This window comes from Sinocyclocheilus anshuiensis, unplaced genomic scaffold, assembly GCF_001515605.1.
Source record: "Sinocyclocheilus anshuiensis isolate Anshui unplaced genomic scaffold, SAMN03320099.WGS_v1.1 scaffold2638, whole genome shotgun sequence".
NCBI classification, from domain to species: domain Eukaryota; kingdom Metazoa; phylum Chordata; class Actinopteri; order Cypriniformes; family Cyprinidae; genus Sinocyclocheilus; species Sinocyclocheilus anshuiensis.
The window spans coordinates 161,104-186,974 of NW_015538119.1; the positions used below are offsets into that span (position 1 = coordinate 161,104).

At 39.0% G+C, this 25,871-nt stretch overlaps 1 protein-coding gene and 1 long non-coding RNA gene across 2 annotated transcripts in view; one reads left to right on the forward strand and one right to left on the reverse strand.

Moving 5' to 3' along the window:
* Positions 1 to 6,822, forward strand: part of LOC107683673 (semaphorin-6D-like) — an 18,561-nt gene extending 11,739 nt beyond the window's left edge. The window contains exons 13-20 of the mRNA XM_016479748.1: positions 1 to 123; positions 622 to 795; positions 1,158 to 1,298; positions 1,482 to 1,559; positions 1,861 to 1,919; positions 2,242 to 2,298; positions 2,782 to 2,952; positions 3,909 to 6,822. The exon at positions 1 to 123 is cut by the window's left edge and continues 3 nt beyond it. Of these exons, the coding sequence (XP_016335234.1) occupies positions 1 to 123; positions 622 to 795; positions 1,158 to 1,298; positions 1,482 to 1,559; positions 1,861 to 1,919; positions 2,242 to 2,298; positions 2,782 to 2,952; positions 3,909 to 5,197 (2,092 nt within the window). The 3' untranslated portion in view covers positions 5,198 to 6,822. The remainder of the gene's footprint in view (positions 124 to 621; positions 796 to 1,157; positions 1,299 to 1,481; positions 1,560 to 1,860; positions 1,920 to 2,241; positions 2,299 to 2,781; positions 2,953 to 3,908) is intronic.
* The window catches only part of LOC107683674 (uncharacterized), an 88,486-nt gene that overhangs the window by 43,205 nt on the left and 19,410 nt on the right, over positions 1 to 25,871 (reverse strand). The window lies entirely within an intron of this gene.

Below are 25,871 nucleotides of genomic sequence, written 5' to 3' on the forward strand. Positions count from 1 at the left end.
GTCTTACAAAACCTCCATCGAGTTTCCAGACGAGACCCTTCAGTTCATCAAGTCACACCCTCTCATGGACGCCTCAGTCCCCTCCATTGGAGACGAACCGTGGTTCACCAAAACAAGAGTCAGGTACGGGCACAGTGCCATCATTCAGCACAGTCTGAAAAACCTTGATCAGACACTCTCGCAGGATTTGTTGCAACCAAGATATTTGACAAACAGCACAGTCTGCCCACTTTGACAGGAAAAGCCACCAGCTCTCTTTGGTTTATCTGTATAATCAGAAAAATTGTTGATATCCGTCAGAAAGAAATTTAATACTAGCACGGATTCTTACATAAAACATATAATTACGTAACAACAAACTGAGCAGTTTGCCATCTAGACCCAGTGTCAGTTGTTAAATAAGTATCGGGTAAACATTTTATAACCCTCCCAGCAAAGAGCGTTGGTTTCACATTCTAAACAACTGGCACACCTAATTTAACTACTTCAGGTCTTGATAGTTGTGTCGCGTTTCAACATGTTTTGTCCTTTGTCAGCTCAAGTTAAGCTGTTGTAAATTAGGCGTCTCCTTGTAACTGAAAAGCGGCCTTGTACTCAAGTGTTTTTCCTTCATCTTTGTAGGTACAGGCTCACGACACTCGCCGTTGATAACACCGCAGGACCCCATAAGAATTACACAGTAGTTTTCATTGGCTCTGAGGCAGGCATCATGCTAAAGGTTCTGGCCAAGACATCCCCACTGTCTTTGAATGACACCATCCTACTGGAGGAGATTGACATTTTCAATCAAGCCAAGTATGTTTTTCAACCTATAATTATCTCATGATCAGTCTCTAAAGGCATTCTCTTTGTGTTGAAATTGTGGGAAACTTATTTGTAGACACAATCATTTTATGAAGCAGTCTTGGCTATTTATCCAGAAATGACTCCCAAATTATCCTTTTATGACCTGAATGAAAGTTTTGGATCCTTTGAGATGAGATTAGATCTGTTTAATGTGAAAGCGAAAGGTTTTCACTTTCCCTCGTCAGTGTTTTGTTTTGTTCTCTTTCTGCTGAACTGTGTGACTGAAGAAAGCAGTGACTGACGGATAGATCCGATAACATGATTTATCTGTTCTTCACTGTCTCCCTCCCTCTGTTCTGTTTTTCTCCCAGGTGTTTATCCAGCAATGAGGACGATCGGCGAATTCTGTCTTTCCACCTAGATAAAGACACCCACACACTCTATGTGGCCTTTTCCAGCTGTGTGGTCAGAATACCACTCAGCCGCTGTGAACGACACAGTTCCTGTCAAAAGTGAGTCCTGAATGCAGCTCTGTTTATACAGGCAGCAAAATCAAAATCAAAATTTTTTGTGGCATATCCAATTAAAATATATTTCATTTTTGTAGTCTGAACAGCATGAAACCTCCTTAACCATTGTGTGGTGTGATCGTTTTCCATGTTGTATAGTTATAAACATTTGTTTTTGTGTTGCAGGTCTTGTATTGCTTCTAGAGACCCCTACTGCGGCTGGATGTCACATGGAGCTTGTGAGCGTATTCCTGCAGCTATACAGTAAGTCAATCACAAAAATATTCAAATTTACCTAGAAAATGCAAGTAGGATATATTGAGAACACTAAACTGAATAATTGTCACTGCAACCGATACCCTACAAAGCAGAGCTAGATTCTCTCTTTTTCTCTCTTAACAGTTATCTTTTCTACTTTTATTCTTTATAAAATACACATTTTATGTTTTGATGCATGTTGTTTTTAAAAAATAACAGGCAAAACCATGCATATTAATGATGTTGCCCAAAATTTACATTATTTGTACAAACTCATTATCTTATTACTCTTTTTCCTGTTTTGCAGAACTGGTTATGAGCAAGATGTTGAATACGGCAACATAGCTCACCTCGGTGATTGTCATGGTGAGCTCATCAACACGTGCCCCTTTTCAAAAAAATTTGTTAGTAGTTGTGACGTCAATAACCCCCTCACACTCTCAGCAGATGGAAATTAACACATATCACACAAACATCATACTAATTCCTCTGACAATTAAACACTCACACATACGTTGTGTAGGCCTTAACATTACAGAAAGTGAAAGAGCGATACAGTGTAAACCAGAGGAAAACAAACACTTTTTATTCTTTTGTAATTTAATAAAAACAGTTTTAGCGTTTTTATAATTTCAAACTTTTATTTTTGTTATTTTATGCTGATTTCCTGTTCCTTTAATTCTTTTAGAATTTTTGGCCACTACATCAGCGCCAGATTTCAAATCATATGGCGACCCAACCTCTGGTTAGTTTCCTGTACTGCACTGGATTCATTCGAGTTCATCTTTCTCCCTTTCTTTTCACCTCTACTGCTGCACCTACCCTTATTCCTGTGCTTTTCATCATATTATCACCATTATCATTGAGAGGCACCTGATCTCTCAGCACCAGCTTGTCCATCATTTCATCCATTCATTCTTTCGTTCTTGCATGGATATGTGTTGCCTCCACCTTATCATCTCACTGGAATATATTGTTGTCTCCTCATTCTATTAGAGATAATCTTCATCCTTTCCCTCCTCTCAGGCTGAAATTTTCCTTACCTGAGACTCTGCACAGTCATTACTTTCCTGTAATGGTTTAAAACATCAGAGTCAATCTCTAAAAATTAACCTCAATGAATCGAATAAACTGACATATGACAGTTCTGTCAGTATGTACTAACCCCAATCGTTACGTTGCGCCTATCATGGGCTCCGATTATATAACAGTTTGTTTGTCGCTACAGACATGGAGTTGCCATCATCGTCAGTCACAGTGCCCGTGACCTCTGAACACATACAATCACCCCAAACCATCCCCACTCAGATACCCCAACTCTTTGGCTCACGGAAATTTGTGCTCCACGATGACCCAGCCACTTCACATTCTATTGAGCATATACCAGGTGTGCTGGAGGGTAAGGCCTTGACCAGAGCGCTCAGCGCTGCTGCATGGAATTCTGGGTAATAGCTGCTATTAGTGCTGCTAGTCTACTGAGAGAGTGCAAACATCTCTGATAGCAGCCCATTCCTTACCAAAATGGCATGATAAGCAATTCTGCAGTCAGTCACACTACATTTGCAAAGTAGGGATGCAGACTCCTAGTGCAAGTGCTCTTGAAAACTTTCAGGTCAGCACAATGCCTTGTTGTCTTGAAGTGTATAGAGATGATACAAGCAGCTATACTTAGATTCCATCAGCGTATAAAGCTTTTTATTATTATTTTCCCTACTTTTAAAAATCTTTTGTTACTATGATTTGTCCTCCATGTTTAACTTTATTTTCTATATATTTTCATTTAATGCATTTTCTATGACATTTTTTGTTCAGTCTGACTTAAATGGCTACATCTTTATCTTCTTTCATCTTTTTCTTTCTCTGCCCTTGGTTTTTAGTTTTAGGGAAACTTCCAAAGGCCTTGCCACTAAGCAACACTTTTAATCACCTTTCAAGCAACATTATTCACCAGCTAACTCTTTCGAATATATGCGGACACTAACAACACTCACCCCCGGGTGCTAGACGAAGGCAGCGGGCTTAATTCTCTTTGGGAAAACTCTCATGTAAATCAACAACATACTAACTCACCTGATACTGCAACCCATATACAATAAAATGTTCCACCACACCACTTTACTAATTTACCTCCTTCACTAATATAATAACAGGATATCTCATTGTATTTTCTGAATGCTAATTAGATTTCTTTAAAAAGCTTTTAATATGCTGGAAATAACAGTTGTATGCTTTGATTCACACCAAATTTTTAAGCATCCTTTTCGGGGGGGAAAGGACTTTTTGCTTTAAGAGAGAGCTATTCAGTGATCAACTGTGCAAGTGTGTTAACATGGTATTTGGCTATCTGTGTTGCAGGTGTGTGGGAAATACAAGCAGGTGAATCTAACCAGATGGTGCACATGAATATCCTTATCTCCTGTGTGTTAGCTGCATTTCTGCTCGGTGCATTCATCGCTGGCATGGTCGTTTACTGCTATAGAGATGCCTTCCTTCGCACTCCACGCAAGATCCAAAAAGATGCAGAGTCAGCACAGTCCTGCACTGATTCCACTGGCAGCTTTGCCAAGCTCAACGGTCTGTTTGACAGTCCTGTGAAAGAGTACCAACCCAATATGGATACTCCCAAACTTTACACCAACCTGTTGAGCAATGGGAGGGAGGTGCCAACCACTGGAGACACAAAGACAATACTCTTGAGCGGACAGCCACCAGAACTAGCAGCACTGCCTACACCCGAGTCCACACCTGTGCTTCAACAGAAGAGCCTTCAGCCAATTAAGAACCAATGGGAGAGAGCTCACGGAAAGATAAGTGGTTCCCGCAAAGATGGGCCACCCAAGAGCCCGCAGTACCTTCCCTCCAGTCCCCCTCCCCATTCTACCATCAGCAACCCCCACATCCCCAGTGCCGTAGTATTGCCCAATGCCACACATGAGAGCAGGGCATCCTTCAATACTCCTGAAGGGCCTCAAGCAGAAAAGATCCAGAATAGTGATCAACATGGTTCCAAGTCTGGCCGTAAAGACCAGCGGCGCACTGTGGATGCCAGGAACACCCTGAACGACCTCTTGAAGCACCTGAATGATAGCAACCCAAAGGCCATCATGGTGGAGATGCCCAAATCCCGACAGCACCTGATGCTGGAACCCATTGTAAGCCCAACAGAGCTTCCCCCCAAAGTCCCAAGCCGAGAGGCCTCCTTGTACTCTCCCTCTTCCTCTCTGCCCAGGAATAGCCCGACCAAGAGACTGGATGTGCCGACTACACCAACATCGCCCACAGGGCAGATGGGAACTCTCGAGAGACAGCGGTATCACCGCAGCTCATCCCAGCGACACTCCATATCCTCGCCACCCAAAGGGCTGCACTCACCTAGCGGGGCCATAGTGTCCCGGCAACCTAGTATGAACAGAGGTGGGTACATGCCCCCAACTCCTAGTCCACCCACTAGACTAGACTCTCATGGGGTACCAATGGCTATGACACCTTCCGTATCCAGGCAGAGCAGCTACAGTGGTCATGGATCTTTACCACGAACATCCATCAAACGGACAGCATCGTTAAAGCCCGATGTGCCCCCCAAACCCAATGGCTTTGCACCACAGACTGCACAAATGAGGGCAGTGAACAAGTATAGCTACTGAAATGCTTAGCAGGATCTTACTCGATGAATGGACAGTGGGAGTAAAAGCGTTTGGCCCACAGAGATATGGCGTGCCAGTCTCCGTTCCCTATGAAGGGAAATGAATCGGATGGCAGAGCTTCTGTTTCGGGTAGTTATGCTAGTTCTCAATGACGTTGTCCTGTCACGCTTAAGTGGCAGGTGACGGATTCTGATCTTTAAGGCGGCAGGGACGCCTGAGGTCATGGGTCACAGCTGACTTGCAGCATAAAGCAGCTGCATAGTTGCTGCGGCGATCGGGCAGCATATGCTCCCCTATGCACTGTTCTCCCCGTCAATGTGAACTGTATTTGTTAGACTGTTTGGAAAATATGATATTCTTGCTTGGATATCTCTCCAGAAGACAGGCAGAGTGAAAGGGACATGTTGAGTGTCTGTGTTTGATTAGTCTCTGGGGCTAGCCAGTGTGCATTCATTGACCAAGTTTTTTTCAGTAAAATGAGAACAAGCTTGAGTCATCGCTGTCATAAAACTAAATCCCATTTATTGTGCATTAACATCAGATGTGTTTGGACACAGAAGTTCAGATATTAATTAATCATTTCTGCGTGCAAAAGAAATGTCCAGGGCTCCTGCTTGGACTACTGATTTTAAAACTCACAGGGTAAAAGTGCCCTCAACATTTGTGCTGCTAAGTGTAGACGATGACAGTGTTTAACAGACTCCAGTGTGGCATTTCATGCAGCAGTTCTGTGTGTCAAGCTTTTAAACCCACAGGTTCAGCACAGGATCATGCTGGTCAAATGTACAATGTTCTCTTTGGTCATTTTTAGTTCCAGAAAATCACTGGGAATCCTGTAATCCCATAAAGTCAACTTTCAACTATGACGTAAGGCAGATTATTGATCAACCTCTCTCCTTTCTCACATGCCAAGCAAGCACTGCTGTTTGGTCTGTGAAGTTCAAGACAATTTTTGTCTCCTTTTACATTCTTGAATATTCCTTGCGGTTTACACCATTTCAGAGAGCTTGCTTTTTGGTTCCTGGGCAAAGTATTACAAAAAACTGCAAACAGCACATTCCTTACTATATACCACTACTCAACTCTGAGGCAAAACCTAACCTCAGCTCCATACTAGACCCTATCTGAGAGTTACGCTTCACTTTGCTTGTTTAAAAGAACAGAGGCCTCAATTGCATACTCACTATAAGTGTACAATCACTGCAATACCTACCAGTGTGTCTTGCAGAGTTGTGCCAGTGATAGCGTTATTGTAAATATTCAACTATTTAAGTGTGGATATTTTCAAGGCAAGTTTACCTGGATCAGTGTATTTGTGTGCCTTATTAAAGTCATGAGAGCGCAGTTTGGTTTTGGACATTTCACTATATATTTCATTTCACAGTTTGGTTTTGGACATTTCATCATAGACAAATAATATTTGGTTGGATATGAGCAGGGAGGCTACCCAAGGGTGAAATTTTAGGAATCTGTCATTGCAAAACCCATAATGATTGACCAGTAATCTGAAAATTTGGAGTCCCCTCAGTATTTGCAGTGACTACGGCCCTGGATGGGGAGACCATGATATGGCTGGACCTTCAGAATGAACTTTCTTTTATAGAAATTAGATTTAGGGAAAAAAATTATAATAATTACTTGTCCATTTTCTTATTGCCATTTTATTTTTATGCATTTCTGGAAGGTGCTAATTTGCGATGATGAGATGCCATGCAATGAATGTATTATGAATCTAAAATGTATATCACCTAACTCTCAGCTCACAATATTTCACAATATTTAATGGGGTCAAATCAAGATGTGCTTTTATAGTGGGTCATCTACGATTAGAGACTCACAGTTTGTTTGAAATTACTTGGGAATTTCAGTATATTGAGGGGAAACTTGCCTGTTCAATCCCAAAGCTTCGTGTTTGTTTACATGTTCTGATTGTATTAGAACAGCTGAGCGGAGGCTGGTGCATCATCACCTGCTAAAGATCGGTTTTATTAAAGGAGAGAGAGTTGATCCTGTGCTCTGGTTCAAGTTGTCCTGTGTTGAGCTGCCTTGTATATTGCAATATAAATCTGCAATCTGACTTCAAGCCTTTACTCAGTCAATACTCTACGTGCAAAGAAACCAGACTGGTCTACCTTTTATTTTTAATACTGTGCAAACATTGGCAGTTGAAATACAGCTTTTCCTTTATGGAATATTTTAATGTGTAGATATTGTAAAGCTGTACTGTGAAAGTGTAAATAATTACAGTCATTGTTTAAGAATATTTTTGTTGACTTTTTTTAACACGGCATGTATAGTTGAAATAAAATATTACTGCACAGAAAATGTTTTCTTTCCTTCTTTGATAATAAAGAATGATACCTCTGCAACACATACTTGTAAGACAGATGATAATATAATATGCAGTCATGGGACACCCAAGAACCATGGGATTTGCCATCCCTGATGGCAAACTTGTCGTGACGGCACTCTCTACGGAGTAAATGGTGAAAAAAATTTTCATATTTGGGTTAACTCTTCCTTTAAATGTGAAGCAAGTTCCATGCCCAATTCAAATTTTCTGAAATGCAAATATTTTGCAAATAAACACTGAACCCCAACACATGCTGACAATCCTTCTGCATGTTGAATCTGTGGGCTGAAACTCAGAGCTGCACGACTGATGTCTTCACTGATGAGAGACTTAGCACAGACTTTATTTTTAGACCCTTGTTTTGAAATCTCGGTGGAGAATAAGCCATTCCACATCTCATTTGGAAATCCTCCAAAGTCATTTGTAAGCTGAGCACCCAACATCTGCTCCATTGGCTCAGACTACAGCCACATACACAAAAGCTCAAACACACACACACACACTGATAGCATCAGGTATCCAAGATCGTATGAGAGACTTCTCTAGAACTTCAGTAGTGGCCAATCTTTTGAAAGTTTAGGTCAGACACGTCTGGGCTGGTATATTCAAGAATTTACCGCAGAATGTGTATAGTTATGTTTAAGATAAACAAAGTGGGAAGTTGAGAAAGTTTGTCCAAACAGCTGATGAAATCACAATAATCATAGCTTAATCATTTTTCAGTTATATGTTTGGCCTTTTTAGTTATGGTTAAGATAAACAAAGTGGAAAGTTGGGAAAGTTTGTCCAAACAGCCGATGAAATCACAATAATCATAGCTTAATCATTTTTAAGTTATATTTTTTGCCTTTTTGTGCATTGGATAGGGCATTACAGATCAAACAGGAATGTATGGGGCAGAGAGAGGGAAACAGTATCAGCAAAGGACCTCACAATGGAAACTAAACTCGGGTCACCAGTTAAAATAGTGAAAAAGTTCAAATTTCATCTGAATCAGGAGACAAATATGCACAGATCAAGCACTGTTTATAAGCAAAAACAATCCAAAACAGATCTGAGCAAATATGTTGGTTGATTTTGATGTGACAGGACAACAGGAGATCAGCTTTTTCACTGGAGGATGAATTATTATGGATTACGTACTGGCATTTTGTCCGGAAGCGACAGTTTAAAGTTATAATGCCTTCCTTAATGATGGATTAGTTTCTTACGAACACGCAGCTTTTCGTTTTATTTCATAGCTTTTCATTTCATGCTAATTGATGAACTGGAGTCGTGAGGGTTACTTATGGATTATTGGGATGTTTTTATCAGCTGTTTGGACTCTCATTCTGAGGGCACCCATTCACTGCAGAGGATCAATTGGTGAGCAAGTGATACAATGTGATGTAAATTTCTTCAAATCTCTTCCAATGAAGATTGGATGCCCTGAGGGTGACTAACTATTCAGAAAATATGGATTTTAGGTTAATTATTCTTTATAAATGTAGAGAAACGGCTTACTTCTGTTTTGCAAAATAGATAGCCATACCAAACTGCAGCTTATTCGGGGCATGAACCGCAGTTTTGTGCAGTTACAGGTTGTGAATGTGGACAGTGTGGTCTATGGCTGAGATTATACATGTTCCAAGCATGCTAAAACCTTCTCAGGGAATCTGCATCTCTAAATTCATCAACTTCAAAGCAACACTGTTAAAAACTATGGGAAAAAAAGATAGAGATTAGTCAATATCATTTAACAATCCAGCTAACACCAGCTAACAATCTAAATACTTCCCTAATTCGCAGCCACATAGCTGTTTTCCAAGTACTGGATTTTGTAAGTATTTTAGGATTTTAGAGGAGTGCACTTGAATGGAAATAAAATAATAGGTTAAATGGTGAGAAATCACAGCTATTCTCTGTAAAGGGGGTTTGCGTGAACTGTAATTAAATCAGCCAGCGGGGGAATATTTCAACAAGCACTGCCATCTCTCTTACACACACACACACACACACACACACACACAGTCCTCAGGCTTATGGGCTTTGATTCATGGTGTTGTCACTGTACCTGCAGACCAAGCATTGGTTAATGGAGTCTGACCAAACACTCCAGATGTTCACATAAAAGTCATTTCTCACCGTTTAACATGAACACAAAAGCACCTTGAGTTAGACATTCATCATCATTTTCACCTCAAATTTAAGACTTTGAACACACACAAACAAGCTCAGGGATCTGAGGAGGGAACAATAGATGCTTAGTACCAGAACATCCCGGATCTCACAGCTTTAAAATGTGAGCTATTAATAATGAGGTTGTCACCCATCAAACCCATTCCTTTCCTCTTGCTGAGTCACTAATAATCTGTGTTAGGACCATAAATCTCAAATAAATGTTACAATGTTTGGAACCCAATACTGTTGAAGAAAAAAAGTCAAGGTTTTGCTGGGTAGCACAGCTCTGTTTGCCCCTGCTGGTAGATGCTGTAACTACCCCATCTGGCTGCAATGAGTATTTTTTTGGATGAGAACTCTGATGCAATATTTATTTATTTTTTGCAAGCAACTTTCATAACATAATGACATATTAATGATATACAAGTTGCCAGTGCACAGTTATTTTTACAGGGCTCTTAAAAGCATGAAATGGACAATGCGTGTTAGTATTTGTGGCTTGTGATTTGCTCAAAACAAGCAAGATGCAGAACTGAACACTGGAAAGCAGAACACCCAAAAATGGCAGATTTCAAATCATACTTTAAAGGCTGCATGGGCCACCCAAGCAACTGTCATTGAAATGACCATGCTAACAGATAAGTTTTATCAAATATTATTTAGACTTTCTTGGTTAAGAATTAATTTATGAGTCTGTTTGGTTCCTAAATTGGACCAAAATGACTGTTCTGCAAGTTTAGGCTATAATTTTATACTCGCTATTAGATGAGAACAAAAATTGACCTGCATTGAGCTATTTTCGTCTGTAGAGCTACTTTATAGTTTAATAAGAATTGTTTCATAAATGATTAATTTTGCAACATTGACACTGCTATTGAATTGAGTTGAACTGAATCACTTGAGTTGCCATTGCCTTCTGTAGAGCTGCATATAACGGAATTGGACTTGTTTCATAACTGATGAACACTGTTACTGAACTAAACTGAATCAACACAGAACTGAACTAAGCTGAATAGTAGCTATTTAGTTAATTGGCAAATGCAGATGTCCTAGAACCATTAATAAAACCAAACGCCTTCAACCTGTATTTAAAAAAAAAAAAGTTTTCTTTATCTTAGCACAGGTATATTCACGATACGGAAAATCCCGCATTCCTCGGAGATAAATGCAGCCATCCTCTGTGATTCTGGAGTTTATCCAGGGAGGAGTGTTTGGACATGCAATTTCACTGATATGACCTCTGACTGAAACCTCAAACAATCAATGTCCTGTTCAACAGTGCTCCATGCATTAAAAGTCAAATGCAGGCCTGAGGGGGGTTAAATGGGCCTAATTTGAGACATCTGATGTGAGACAGACATCAGATGGCTGTTTGTGAGGCAATGCTCTCCTCTCTTTGTTAGCACAAGTGGCTCTTCATTTGCTTTTAGCAGGCATTCTAGAAGAATCACACTCTTTAAAAAAATCTCACTCTCTCTCTCATACACACACATACTGTGGTCACTACATTTCCTCACACAGAGCTGTGGCAAATTCCCAGAGAGGCCCAGATCTAGAAAGCCACATTTATATGCAGCCTCCATCCCCGCTCGCTCTTTCACTGTTACAGACTCTCTCTCTTCAGACCGAGGCTTCCACATCCTTTGCATTCACACATTCCTGGGTGCTTGCTGCTCTCAGATGCTCTTGTGTGTTTGAACATCCCCATAATGTTATACAGGGCAGCTGGGATCCCTGGGATATGATATTCTGAAAAACAGAAGGATAGAGAGAAGAGACAGGGTTTGCCTTTACAAATACAAGCTGCTCAAGAGGGACCCAAGGTCACCAAATTGTTGTAAACCAGAAATAACTGAATTATCCTTACTGTATGGCGGGTGAGTCTAGGTAATATTTCCCATGTTTCCAAGAAGGTTGAGAATCGAAAAACGGTTCTTATTCAAAACTGTGGCATTCAAAAACAACAACAACCAAAACACTGGAACCAGTGATTTCCATGGTGTTTAGTTCTGTTAATGGTTCTGAATTAAACTCCCAAAGCCTACTTTAAGCCAAATTTATGACATGAAAATTTTCCATTATTTTCATGAGAATTATAAAGGGACCCTGTCATCATTGTCTCACCTTCCTGTTGTTCCAAACCCATAAGACTTAAGGTTATAAAGGCATCATAAAATAATCTTCATTAATCAAGCACTTTCATTTTCAGTGAACTGTCCCACATTTTCCCATTATTGCAATTTTTGCGATTGCAAAACTTGTTCTCTTTACTGTACTGCAATCTATCTAGCTTAGCAACTCAGGCATAAATTGAACAAGTTTCACAGGAATTTGATGAACAGAAATTAAATAATAAACAAAGAATCAAAAGTATCAAAAGTCGCAGTGAGTGGGCACTCATGAACTTCACCCAATTTGTACATCTGTGCTGTGAGATGTTACTCCACTCTTCCAAGACACTTGCAAGTTCCTGGACACTTCTGTGGGGACACATGGTTACATGTTGTTTGCCACTGCAAAGACGATCAGTTGTCCTTCCTGTCTCCCTGTAGTATTGTCTTATGTATCTTACATTGCAGAGTATTACTCTGGCCACATCTGCAGTCCTCATGCCTCCCTGCAGCAGACCCTGTACATTTTTCTTCTGGTGTTTTTCTGAGTCAGTAGGAAGGTATCTTTACTGTTCTAAGTTATTGTAACTGTGAACTTAATTGCCTGCCACCTGTAAGCTGTTAGTGTCTTAAGGACTGTTCCACAGGTCCATGTGCCAATAATTGTTTTTGGTTCATTGAACAAGCATAAAAAACATTGTTTAAACCCTTTCCAATAAACATATGTAAAGCTCATTTTACAATGGATTTTACAAAATTATCATCATGAAAAGGGTACATTTCTTTTATTCCTGAATTTTAAGTATTTAAATTATTGGCATTATTTAAATTTAGTGGCCTTTATTGTATTAAACACTTCTTTTTAATTTTGTGCTCTGATTATTGTGACCAGACAGAATGATTTTATTATTGTATTACAGTAATGAGAATAAGTATTTTGACAGTTTCTTTTTCTTTTCTGGAGTGAACTTTATCCTAACAATTTCTTCATTAGATTCGCACTTCTACTGGAATAAGTGCAACATAACGTCCCCCAACCCCCAAAGCTTCAGTCTTGACAAATGTCCAAAGTCTTTTCTCAGTGATTAGAAAGTAGCAATTACCCTGTGCTGCAGAAATTCCTTCCTCTCTGTCTTTCATGTGAAAAGGTATCATTATCATTTGGCCTGTTCTCTGAGAAAGGTGTCTACAATACACTTCATGGTCTTCTAGAAAATATTTTTTTCCAGTGAGAAGTATTTTAAAATGCACCTAACATTCACTAAATGCACTCAAAGCATAACAAGCACCTATTATATTCACCATAAGGATATTTTAGTCATTTCAGTAGATTGTTATGATAGACTTCTCTGTATGTTGAGGCTTTAACGTTCGTTTCTGTTTTTTATCTGATTTTTTTTCACAGACCTGAAAGGACTTATATGTCAAAATTTACAAAAGAAAAAATGCAACACTTTCCCTTGAACTAAAGTATCTCTTGTAATTTCGATTTAATCTCAGCATGCTCAGCTCCATTATTTTGAAGGAATAGCCACCTGTCATTGTTCCAAACTTGCATGACTTCCTTGCTTGTATGGAACACGAAAGGAGAAAGGTTTAAAAAAAAAAACTGTATAGGCAATGTGGCTCAGAGTTGTCAAGCTCCAAGAAAAAGCACCATCAAGTATGTAATGTTTGGAATTACATAGGGTGAGTAAGTGATGACAGACTTGTTCATTTTCATTTCAAATTTTTCATTTTACATAGGGTGAGTAAGTGATGACAGACTTGTTCATTTTCATTAATCTTTTTTATGAATGATAATAACAGTGATGTGTGATGCTAAAGACACATTAACTCAGCATTTCACACTAGTGTTGCAAGGCTGCATATTGGAAGTGACACTAATGTAGGACCACATTTTTTGGAGGTTTTCAAATATCATTCACACTCTGCAGATCAAATCGTGATTGGTGTTGGCAAGCATCAAAAAGGATCAAGGTGTTCTATAGAACTTTGTGTTCTATTCACTCTCTTTCATATGCATACAAACACACAAGAGTGTAAACCAATCCTGGAAACAGTGAAAAACATTTGATCTGTTTTTTTTTTGAGAATGTTTTTATAATTGATTACGTGTGAAAACCAGAAGCCCTAGAGTGTGACAACATGTCCTGTTACCCATATTCACTGCAGGGTCTGAAGTAATTTCACAAGTTTTAAGCCTAGTGTGACTGCACCTTCAGATTTGGGCCACTTACATCCTGTAGTGTGAATATCTGTAAAACCAGTTTAAAAAAAGTGAGATCACAGTTAGTACATAGGTGTTTCTTTTCCCTTTTTTGGCGTAGATCCTCAAGTGGTCACAATACGACTGGCTTGTGCTATTATTTTCACATTGTGGACCCAAAAGTATGGTGGGCAAAGCTCAGGCAAATCCACATGTGCAGAAAATAAAAGATTCATTCAAACATCAAACAGAACTCCAAACCTTGACAATCTGGACAATCATTAGTGGTAAAAATGGGCAGATATAGATATTGATATACTGAAAATGTGTTGCTTTAATAGATTGTTCCAGTGGAAGTCTATGGGGCAAAGCATTTGAGAGGTTTAAAGGGGTCATATGATGCGATTTCAAGTTTTCCTTTCTCTTTGGAGTGTTACAAGCTCTTGGTGCATAAAGAAGATCTGTAAAGTTGCAAAGACTAAAGTCTCAAATCCAAAGAGATATTCTTTATAAAAGTTAAGAGTCAGCCACGCCTACCTAAAACGGCTCGTTCTAACACGCCCCCACATATCTACGTCAATATGTGGAAATATTAGCATAATGCTGCCCAAATGTGCACGCAAAGAAAGAAGGCGTGGTTTCAGGAACAGCAGTAGTGTTGATGCAGCCATGTCAGGGAGACGGTGTGTGTTTCAGTGCGAAAGCAAAATCACTTTATTTGGCCTTCCGGAAGTAGATGCAATTAGGAATCATTGGTTAGGATTTATTTACAACAGAACAGCACAACCCAGATGTTCGAATTTGTGCAACGCATTTTATGGACGACAGTTTTTTGAACCTAGAAGAGTACAAGGCTGGCTGTGCACAAAGGCTATTTCTAAAAAAAAAGAAGGGTCAATTCCGACTTTACTATGACAATCTGGCGCTTCTGAATCAGCGACTGTAAGTATGTTTTGTTATTAGTTTAAGTATTTGCTATTGACTGTTCAAATGCGGAGTTTTGCCTGTTACACCAAATACACAAAATAATGATCTTTAAAATAGCATCATATGACCCCTTTAAAGCAAAACTGTCTTTCACAAGGCCTTTAACCATGTCTGGACCTGGGAAGATTTAAGGGAAAAAATTCAAAATGTAATATGTTAAAACAAAAATTATTACGGTGATATGTAAATCATACTATAATAATCTTTTTTTACTCTATTTTTCAAAGTTGTAAATAAAAATCTTTAATTTTCATTTTAATTAATAGATTACTCTGTTTTAGCTAAAGCAAGTCTAGTAAGCTTTTATAATGAATAATAACTTTATCATTTTCTAATCTAATTAAATGTTTTGTTTCATGTTTCAAGAATGATTCATTTAATTATGTGTGGCATTTCAGCACTCACACAAATGCATGAACTCATGGTTTTCATCTAAAACTGGATCTGTAGGTGTTTGTTCGAGCAAAACTCTTAATTTTCACAGTGAGGATGATATGGTTAGGTACCTGAATTATTTTTTTTTTTTAAACATTGTTTGCAAGTCTACATTAATGATGAATCAGAGTTTGACTGAGAATCAGGTGACTTTAATGGAAAGTGGCATTTAGGTTCAGTGTTGTGTTAAAGTTTGGTTTCAGATGGATAATTGAAACAACTAAAGTAACACAGCTAAGATCATCCTTTTTCTTCTCAATACTGTTTTTTTTATTAATATTCCACATTTCCAAAAGCAGCATAAATTAATTCAGGACTTTATTAGCTCCAGAAAAGCAGGCGCTGAGATGACTTTGACACCCACGCTTTAAGCCAATAACACATCGTTCAAATGAAGTGTTAAAAGCACACAAGTTTACACTTCATAAACTCACGCTCGCTAGGCTGTGTTGATGGATTGTGTGTGTCGGTCTGCACAGGTAAAAATGCTTATACTTCACTTCTTACAGAGACATAAAGGAGCTCTAAAGGCATACGTCATTGTGGCACACACTCACCTGGGCCTGTCCCTAGGGCAGAGTGTGTGTTAGTGCATGTGCATGCTGTCGGGAGGAGGGTCACGGAAAAACCCTACCACAAAAAAGCAGCCAGACAACACAAGAGCACCTGATCACTGTCATAACAAGCCGCTCCCATCCCTACACGCAAACACAGCAATAAAAACACATTCACTGCAGAACAAAGGGCTTGCGTGTATTATTAAATCTACAGACCAATAAACTCAATTACAGCATCAACCTCCTCCTCACACTGTGTTCAGACACTGAACGTATACATTAATAATCATGTATTTGAGCTGTCAGCATGACATATCAAACAGGGACAGCAATGTTCAAATTATGAAACAAAATGGGAATATAATGGAAAAATAATGCAATATATTAAATATATTTCCATAGATATGAAACTCCTGCGCATATATATATATATATATATATATATATATACACACATACATACACACACATTTTTTAATATACATGCATGGAACATGCATGGCTAGGGATACATATTAAAAATATATGCAATGAAGACAAAAGCTGCACTACATAGTGTTACGTCCCGCATGAATCTAGGGCTATAAGCGGACACAACAAAACAACAAATAATTTAAAGAGTGCTAGTCTGAGTCCTGTCACAGCACCACAAGCAACAAATTACCATAAAGGTTTTTATTTGACAGCTCATGGAACAAATATAAAAGGTAAAAAAAAAATAAGAAAAGAATTAAGAAATAAAAGGGAAGCAATCATTTCAGGAGAGGGCAAGGCCAAAATAATAAACAAAATCTAACTAGATAATTTAAGCCTCTAACTAATCTAACAAAGAAAAATAACAGGTTTGTATCCCAACTCCCTTCCTGGCCCCAAAACAGGAGAAAACAGGATTCAACAAAAATGGCACCCACCTCCCTACAACTTCCAAATAAACCAAACAATATTAAACAAGTTTGTAAACAACAGCAACAGACTGGTCAGGACAAAGACAGCGCTCTGGAGAAAACTCCTGGGGGAACGTTTTCTCCAACTCTGGTAGTTGCTGCTGGGTTTTATGCTGGCTCACGCTTAACTGGTAAGCAGCTGCAGCTGGGGGCAATCAGCTACCTGCCAGACAGATTGAGTAGGAGGAGCCAAAGGGTAGACGGAGGAATAAAAAAAAAAAAAGACACATTAAAGAAACCACAGCTTTTCTGACAAATCATAACAATAAAGACTACGTCTCCAGACGTAACACCCCCACCCGTAGTTACAAACCATGAACTTAAAAGAAAACCTACCACACACACACACACACACACACACACGTTACATGAGCGGGTTAGTCATCAATATGAGCTCTTGACAAAGCATCTGCTACTACATTGTCCACTCCTTTTAGATACCTTATATCAAGAACAAACTCTTGCAGAATCAGAGACCATCTCATTAATCTCTGGTTTGAGTTTGCCATACGAGACAGAAAGACCAGAGGGTTGTGGTCAGTGTATACAATAATAGGGGCCATATTACCGTTACACAAGTAGACCTCAAAATTCTTTAGTGCCAACAACAAGGCCAGAGCTTCCTTTTCGATGGTACTGTAGTTTCTTTGGCAGCTGGAGAATTTCTTCGAAAAGTAGCATACTGGGTGTTCAATTCCCGCCTTGTCCTCTTGCAACAGCACTGCCCCAGCGCCAACCCCGCTAGCATCCACCTGTAGCTTAAAAGGCATGTCAAAATTTGGAGCAGACAACACAGGAGCATGACATAACAGATCTTTAGCAGAATTAAATGCAGCTTCACCTTCAGCATTCCACACAAACTTTGTTTCTGCTTTAAGAAGATCAGTCAAGGGTGTGACAACAGTAGCAAAATTCTTACAAAACCCACGATAGTATCCAGACATCCCCAGGAAACGGCGTAACTCTCTCTTGTTACTTGGCCTTGGAAACTCTACAATAGCCTCTACCTTAGCTTGCACAGGCCTCACTTGGCCCTGCCCAACCAATTTGCCAAGGTAGGTTACTCTCGCCTTAGCAAATTCACATTTGGCCAAGTTTAAGGTAAGATGGGCTTCCAGCAATCGCTTAAACACTAACTCAAGAGTTTGTACATGTTCTTCCCAGGTTGCAGAGTAAATAACTATGTCATCTAGATAGACTTCACAGTTAGACACACCGGACAGTACCTTCAGCATCAACCGCTGGAATGTTGCTGGTGCATTTCGCATGCCAAAAGACATAGACGTGTACTGTAGGAAACAGTCGGGGGTCACAAATGCTGAGATTTCCGAGGCACGGGGTGTCAATGGAACTTGCCAGTATCCTTTTAATAAATCTAGTTTAGTAACAAACCTAGCCGATCCCACCCGGTCAACACAGTCCTCAATTCGAGGAAGAGGGAAGGAATCAGGCTTAGTTACAGCATTCACCTTACGGAAATCAGTACAAAATCGCCACAAACCATCAGGTTTGGGTACAAGCAAGCATGGCGAGCTCCACGGACTTTGACTTGGCACTGCGAAGCCATGGGTCAACAAATATTCTACCTCAGTTTTCATAACCTGACACTTGTTGGGATTTGCACGGTATGGATGTTGTTTGATAGGCTTGCATTCACCAACATCAATGTCATGAGTGACCGCGGTAGTTTGTGATGGTACATCATTAAACAGCATACAATATGATCACACTGGGCTGCAGGCAGATAAGAAAGATGGGACTTCAAGTTAGACAAGATGGCAGAGTTAGACAGCGTACCATATGAAGCAATTGCATCTTTACTCCAAAGGCCATCTAACTCAGGAGAGTACACAGAAGACAAGTTAACAGCAGTGTTAGAAGCAACAGAAAGAGGGTCAACAGGATCAGGCTGAGACTTAACGCGGTCTCTACTAATGTAAGCCTTAAGCATATTAATGTGGCATACACGAGACTTTTGCTTACGGTCGGGAGTAGAAACTGCATAATTAGTGTCGTTCAAATTTTTCTCAATCTCATAAGGTCCAGAAAACCTAGCCTGAATAGGAGAACCAGGCACAGGAAGTAATACTAAGACCTTATCACCAGGATGGAAGTTACGCTGAAGACTACACTTATAGCGAAGTTTCATTTTGGATTGAGCTTCAGCAAGATGAACTCTAGCTAACTCCCACGCTTTGTGTAGATGCTCTCGTACAGTACTCACATAGTCTAGCACAGACTTACGAGGGAACTCCTTAGCTAGGAACTGCTCACTTAAGAGTTTTAATGGGCTGCGAACCGAATGGCCAAAAACCAGCTCAGCGGGGCTAAATCCCAGGGATTCCTGAACGGTTCCTCTCACAGCAAACATCAGAAACGGCAAACCCTCCACCCAGTCTTTACCAGTCTCAGTGCAGTACGTACGCAACAGAGACTTCAGGGTTTGGTGGAACCGCTCCAGAGCTCCCTGTGACTCTGGATGGTATGCAGTGGACAACTGGTGCTCTACGCCCAACTCTTTCGTTACCTCCTTAAACAGTTTAGAGGTGAAATTGGACCCCTGGTCACTTTGAATGACTCTCGGTAAGCCAAAAACTGAACAGAACTTAATAAGCTCACGGGCTACAGTTTTAGCTTGGATAGATCGCAGAGGAACAGCTTCAGGGTAACGAGTACTAGCACACATGATCGTTAAAAGATATTGGTGACCAGTTTTAGCTTTAGGCAATGGGCCTACACAGTCAATAATGAGCCTCTCAAACGGTTCTCCAAAAACTGGAATGGGCTGTAGTGAGGCGAGTGGAATTGTTTGATTGGGCTTTTCACCTAACTGACAGACATGACATGAGCGTACAAACCTAGACACAGCAGTTTTCATGCCCGGCCAAAAGTAGTGTCTGGCAATTCGATGATGTGTCTTTGTGACACCCAAGTGTCCTGAACACACATGTTCATGGGCCAACTCCAAATTCTGATTACGGTAAGCTTCAGGTAACACAATTTGGAACACAGTTAAAAATTCTGCCTCTGTGGCACGTGGTCTCCACCAACGCATGAGAACGTCATCATCCCAAAAATAACCCGCCGTCATCTGAGGGACTAGGGCCTTGTCTACAGTACAACCAATACATGTAGCAAGTGACGGATCAGAACGTTGTGCAGCAGCTAACTGTGTTCGATTCACTTTTAAAGGGAGTTTACCTTCACTACTCATGCCATTTGATTCTGACGATACAGGACTGATGTAAAGTTCACTCTCTACCGTCTGTGGGGAAGACAGAAATGAATCAGAAAGATCAATAACATTTTCAAATTTCTGAGATTGAGCACGAGTTATGGCGCATGCTGGGAATGTAGCAGAACTGCGTAAGACCATTTTGAACAGACCAATCAGGCTCTTCAGACACAATTGGAGAAGGAAAGACTTTGCCACCTGCTAAATCATTTCCTAAAATCATGCTTACCCCTTCGACAGGCAATTGTGAGCGCACACCAATGTTCACTAAACCAGAAACAAGATCAGACTTTAAATGAATGCTATGCAGTGGATCTGAGATGCAGCCCAATTCAATCCCACAGACTAGTACATTAGAACCAGTGTACGAGTCAGCAGAGAACGGAAGTACGCTGTCCAAAATTAAGGACTGCACTGCTCCCGTATCTCTAAGCATCAGAATTGGCTTAAAATCAGAATCTTTAGAGAGCTACCGAGCTCTTCATTACAAATGGACTAAAAGTACTCGGCCCAGATTGTAAACTTAAGGCACTCTCAGGAACGGCATTGACGAACGCTACGCCCTTAGACTTAACAGCAGAAGTTTTCTGTTTCCAGGCTTTACAATTTGAAATGAGATGCCCTGGGTCAAGACAGTAAAAACATACCTGCTTATCTTCATTTTTCTTTGAGCCTTGCGAAATAGGTTTAACGGAGTTAACCACTAACAAATTCTTAGCGGCTTTCTCCTCTGAGGAGGAAGTTTTAACAGAACGCACAGAAGGAAAGACCGTTCTGTGTGTAAGCACATACTCGTCTGCCAAAACTGCCGCCTCAGCAAGCTTACTCACTTTTTGTTCATTTAAATGAACTATGACGCCTTCAGGAACACAACTCTTGAAATCCTCCAGCAACAAAAGTTCCTGAAGTCCTTCAAAAGCCGTGACTCTGCTTGCTAAGCACCACTTCTCAAACAGTACCCGCTTTACTCTTGCAAACTCCGTGAAAGTTTGGCTAGGCAGCTTTGAACACAGCCTAAACTTTTGCCTGTATGCGTCAGGAACCAATTCATATGCACGGAGCACCGCGGATTTAACAGCGTCATAATCTAACGAACTCTCAACTGGCAACGCCGCACATGCCTCTTGAGCTTTGCCAGCAATATTGCTCTGTACCAAAAGAGACCACAAATCCCTTGGCCAGTTCAATTTTGTGGCAATACGCTCGAATGCAATAAAGTACGCATCCACTTCACCTTCACGAAAGGGAGGGACCAATTTTACATACCTACTCACATCAAAATCTGTCTCTCTCGGCCCAGAAATACTGGAAGAGGGAGGACGAGACCTAGGTGATGGAACCGGCCTACTATGAAGGGTCTGAGCTTCGAGATCCAACTTTCGAAGCTTAATATCTCGGTCCGCCTCAAAGCTGCCAAGAAACTTGATAACTATGACAACAAAAGTCAGGTTATCAAAAAGAACCGAACTAATATGTTCCACGAAATGATTAAAATATCCCGGACGAGCCCCCAATTTGTTACATCCCGCATGAATCTAGGGGTATAAGCGGACGCAACAAAACAACAAATAATTTAAAGAGTGCTAGTCTGAGTCCTGTCACAGCACCACAAGCAACAAATTACCATAAAGGTTTTTATTTGACAGCTCATGGAACAAATACAAAAGGTAAAAAAAAATAAGAAAAAAATAATTAAAAAGAAATAAAAGGGAAGCAATAATTTCAGGAGAGGGCAATGCCAAAATAATAAACAAAACAATCTAACTAGATCATTTAAGCCTCTAACTAATCTAACAAAGAAAAGAAAAATAACAACAGGTTTGTATCCTAACTCCCTTCCTGGCCCCAAAACAGGAGAAAACAGGGTTCAACAAAAATGGCACCCACCTCCCTAGAACTCCCAAATAAACCAAACAATAATAAACAAGTTTGTAAACAACAGCAACAGGCTGGGCAGAAAGCCTCTAACTAATCTAACAAAGAAAAGAAAAATAACAACAGGTTTGTATCCTAACTCCCTTCCTGGCCCCAAAACAGGAGAAAACAGGATTCAACAAAAATGGCACCCACCTCCCTACAACTTCCAAATAAACCAAACAATATTAAACAAGTTTGTAAGCAACAGGCTGGGCAGGACAAAGACAGCACTCTGGAGAAAACTCCTGGGGGAACGTTTTCTCCAACTCTGGCAGTTGCTGCTGGGCTTTTATGCTGGCTCATTCTTAACTGGTAAGCAGCTGCAGCTGGGGGCAATCAGCTACCTGCCAGACAGATTGAGTAGGAGGAGCCAAAGGGTAGACGGAGGGGGAAAAAAAGACACATAAAAGAAACCACAGCTTTTCTGATAAATCATAACAATAAAGACTACGTCTCCAGATGTAACAATAGCTTTATTGAATTTCTCTATCATGGATTTACATAAAGCTGAACACATATTCATAAACCTTTTCTCACTGTAGTGTTTGCATAGTTACGCATTTCATATATGAATATATGCATGATGGGGTGAAGAAAATCGTGTTTCCTTCTCATTTTTGGACAATTGGATGTCTTGTTGATGGCAACATGGTGAGTGGAAAATGAGATTTGACATTTATATTTTTTATTAAAGATTTATTTATGGGGTTTTGGCCTTTGTTTTAGGATAGGACAGTATATGAGACAGGAAGCGAAGTGAGAAAGAGAGGAGGAGGATAGGATTGGGAAGGGTCCACAAGCTGGGACTCAAACTTGGGACGCCCAAAGCTCAACGGCGCTATATGTCCGTGCGCTGCCCACGAGACTATTAGCGCTGACGACATTTTTTATTTAATAGATTGAGAAAATAAATAAATAAATACACACACTACATAAAAACATGCATACATAAATAAATCCCTATAATTGTGATTATAAATTATATAGAAGTGTATTATTGAATATATTACGATAAGTAAAAAAATATATAGTCACATTTTTCAAAATATGAAAAGCGACAATTGCTTATACTGTATATTACTCAGTAAATTGTTATATATAAGTAACACTTTATTTTGATGGTCCCTTTTGAACATTCTGTTGACACTAAGTAATGTTGCAACTACATGTCAACAAACTCTCATTAGAGTATTAGTAGACTGTCTGCTTAATATCTGCTAACTCTTTATTGTGATGGTCTCCCAACAGACACTCTACTGACTGTAAGTAACTTTGCAAGTACATGCCAACTTATTCTAACCCTAACCCTACCAGTCTACTAATACACTACTAGCACTCTAATGAGAGTTAGTAGAAATGTATGTGCAATGTTACTTATAGTCAACAGAATGTGTTAAAGGGACCATCAAAATAAAGTGAAACTGCACAATATATTATTCTCTGTATTTTCAATAAACATTCAATAATTTAATAGATTGATCATTAAAATATAAGGAAATAAGTGACCCTGGACCACAAAAGTAGTCATAAGTCGTACTGGTAGGCTATATTTGTAGCAATAGCCAACAATACTTTGTATGGGTCAAAATTATCGATTTTTCTTTTATGCCAAAAATCATTAGGATATTAAGTACAGATCATGCTCCATGAAGATATTTTGTAAATGTCCTACAGTAAATATATCAAAACGTAATTTTTGATAAGTAATATGCATTGCTAAGGACTTCATTTGGACAACTTTAAAGGCGATTTTCTCAATATTTAGATCATATGGAATCTGACATATGGAAATATGGAATCCTTGCATGTTGGTATTATTATTAGTAGTAGTAGTATTATTATTATTATTATTATTATTATTATTACTACAAAATTATTGAAATACTACATGGAATATTTCAAATACTTCAAAATAATAATAATAATAATAATAATAATAATTTGTCACTCTGCAGGACAGAAAAAGAACAGCAAAAAAAGCTGAAAAGTTATTAAAAATGTGACCTGCCTGTCTGAGATTTTCTTTTCTCCATCTCTCCTGACTGTGGTAAAAGCTTTATTCTCCATTTCTGAGAAGAAGTGGCACTTCAGATTCTGTGTTATGTGTGTCTTAGGGCGGAGGGTCTGAGTAAGGTTTATTAAAAGCCTGCTGGGGGTCTTTCTTTCTTAGGGTCTCTGCAGGATGCATAGCTGCCTAACAAGTCTCTGTACTGCCCAGCCAGAGTGTGTATGATTGTTCATAGCAGTGAACAGAAGTGAACGAGAATTTAAAGAACTATGTTAATTAGAAAACACATACCAATCCACATTGGAGTGCCAATCTAATAAACTATGACATGCTATTTACAAAAAGATAAAGAGAAAAGAAGGGTGTGAACTATGGTTCACACTCTGACTTCATTTATGCATGATCAAACAACATTTAACATGCTGTTTGTAGACCAGCAACATCACAGCTGCATATCACCTACACCGCTGAGCGTAAGACAAACAAAAATTTAAAAAAAGAATAAATGCATATTTTAGTAACAAGCATTACGGTCAGTAGACTAGATTTTTATTCAGCAAATGCAAATGCATAAAGATGTTCAGTAATGATAATGATAATCAGCGCTTGTTTTTCTTCTTAGCCAGAGAGCAATGTAAATATTTATAAAGAATGAATGAATATTCACTTGTAGAAGGATTAGATAAAGTAAACCTGGACATGCCTGGGGTTACTGATAAACCATCATCAGTTGAATGGCCAACTGCAGTCTATTGATTCCCAAATATGCTAATGCTAATTATTGATTTTTGACTGATTGCAGATTGATTTTTGAAGTTAAAGTCAATATGCAGTCAGACTCATGTACTTTCTTTAACACACATTCTAACTATGAATGGTTTATCATGCACATTAGCAAACTCACAAAATGCATACCTTGCATTTATGTTTATTTTAATGCCATTTGCATTATCTGTATACAATTTAAAATTTTCCATCTTGGCTCATGAACACTCAGTTCAACATCCAGCCCATGTGACTATAATTACTGCAATTCATTTTATTTTCCCTAAGATTCCATGTTTTCGGTTTTCATTTTTTTCTAGATTTGGTTTCAATTGTTTAATTACATTGTAATAATCAAAAAGAATGTGTAATTATTTGAATTCATGCGACTTTAACAATTTAATAATTCATTAACAATAATAGTGCTCTTTCAAATGTGTGTGGTTTTATTGACTGTTGACTGATTGATTTTTTCTGGATTCTGCGTTTTATGATTTAATACAGATTTGCTATCAAAAACAACGGTAATGAAATTAATGTACAAAATTTTAACAATTTAATTACTCTTTAAAAATATAACCATTTATTTATTTATTTATTGCACAACATAGGTTTACTGTTTAAATTAAAACATGAATGAAACAGTGTGTGATATTGTGTGATATTCCTTAAAAATGGTGATTTAATAAATAGTATTATTTTTATTATTATTTCTCTGAGAAGTACATTCTACTGTACTATCGTAATATATGTATGTCCTAATTTCTTAGTTTTAAACTGAACTTTCATTTTGGTGGATTGTAGTGGAGACCTTTGAGTTTCTGTGTATCTGTGGTAGTTTTATGAAATGAAATTGTGAAATGAACTGTCACAGCAGCTCTAGAGTTCATATGTACATGTAAAAAAGTTTTTTTTACACACACTCTAAAAAATGCTGGGTTGTTTCAACCCAATTTTGGGTCAAATATGGACTAACCCAACTGTTGGGTTAAA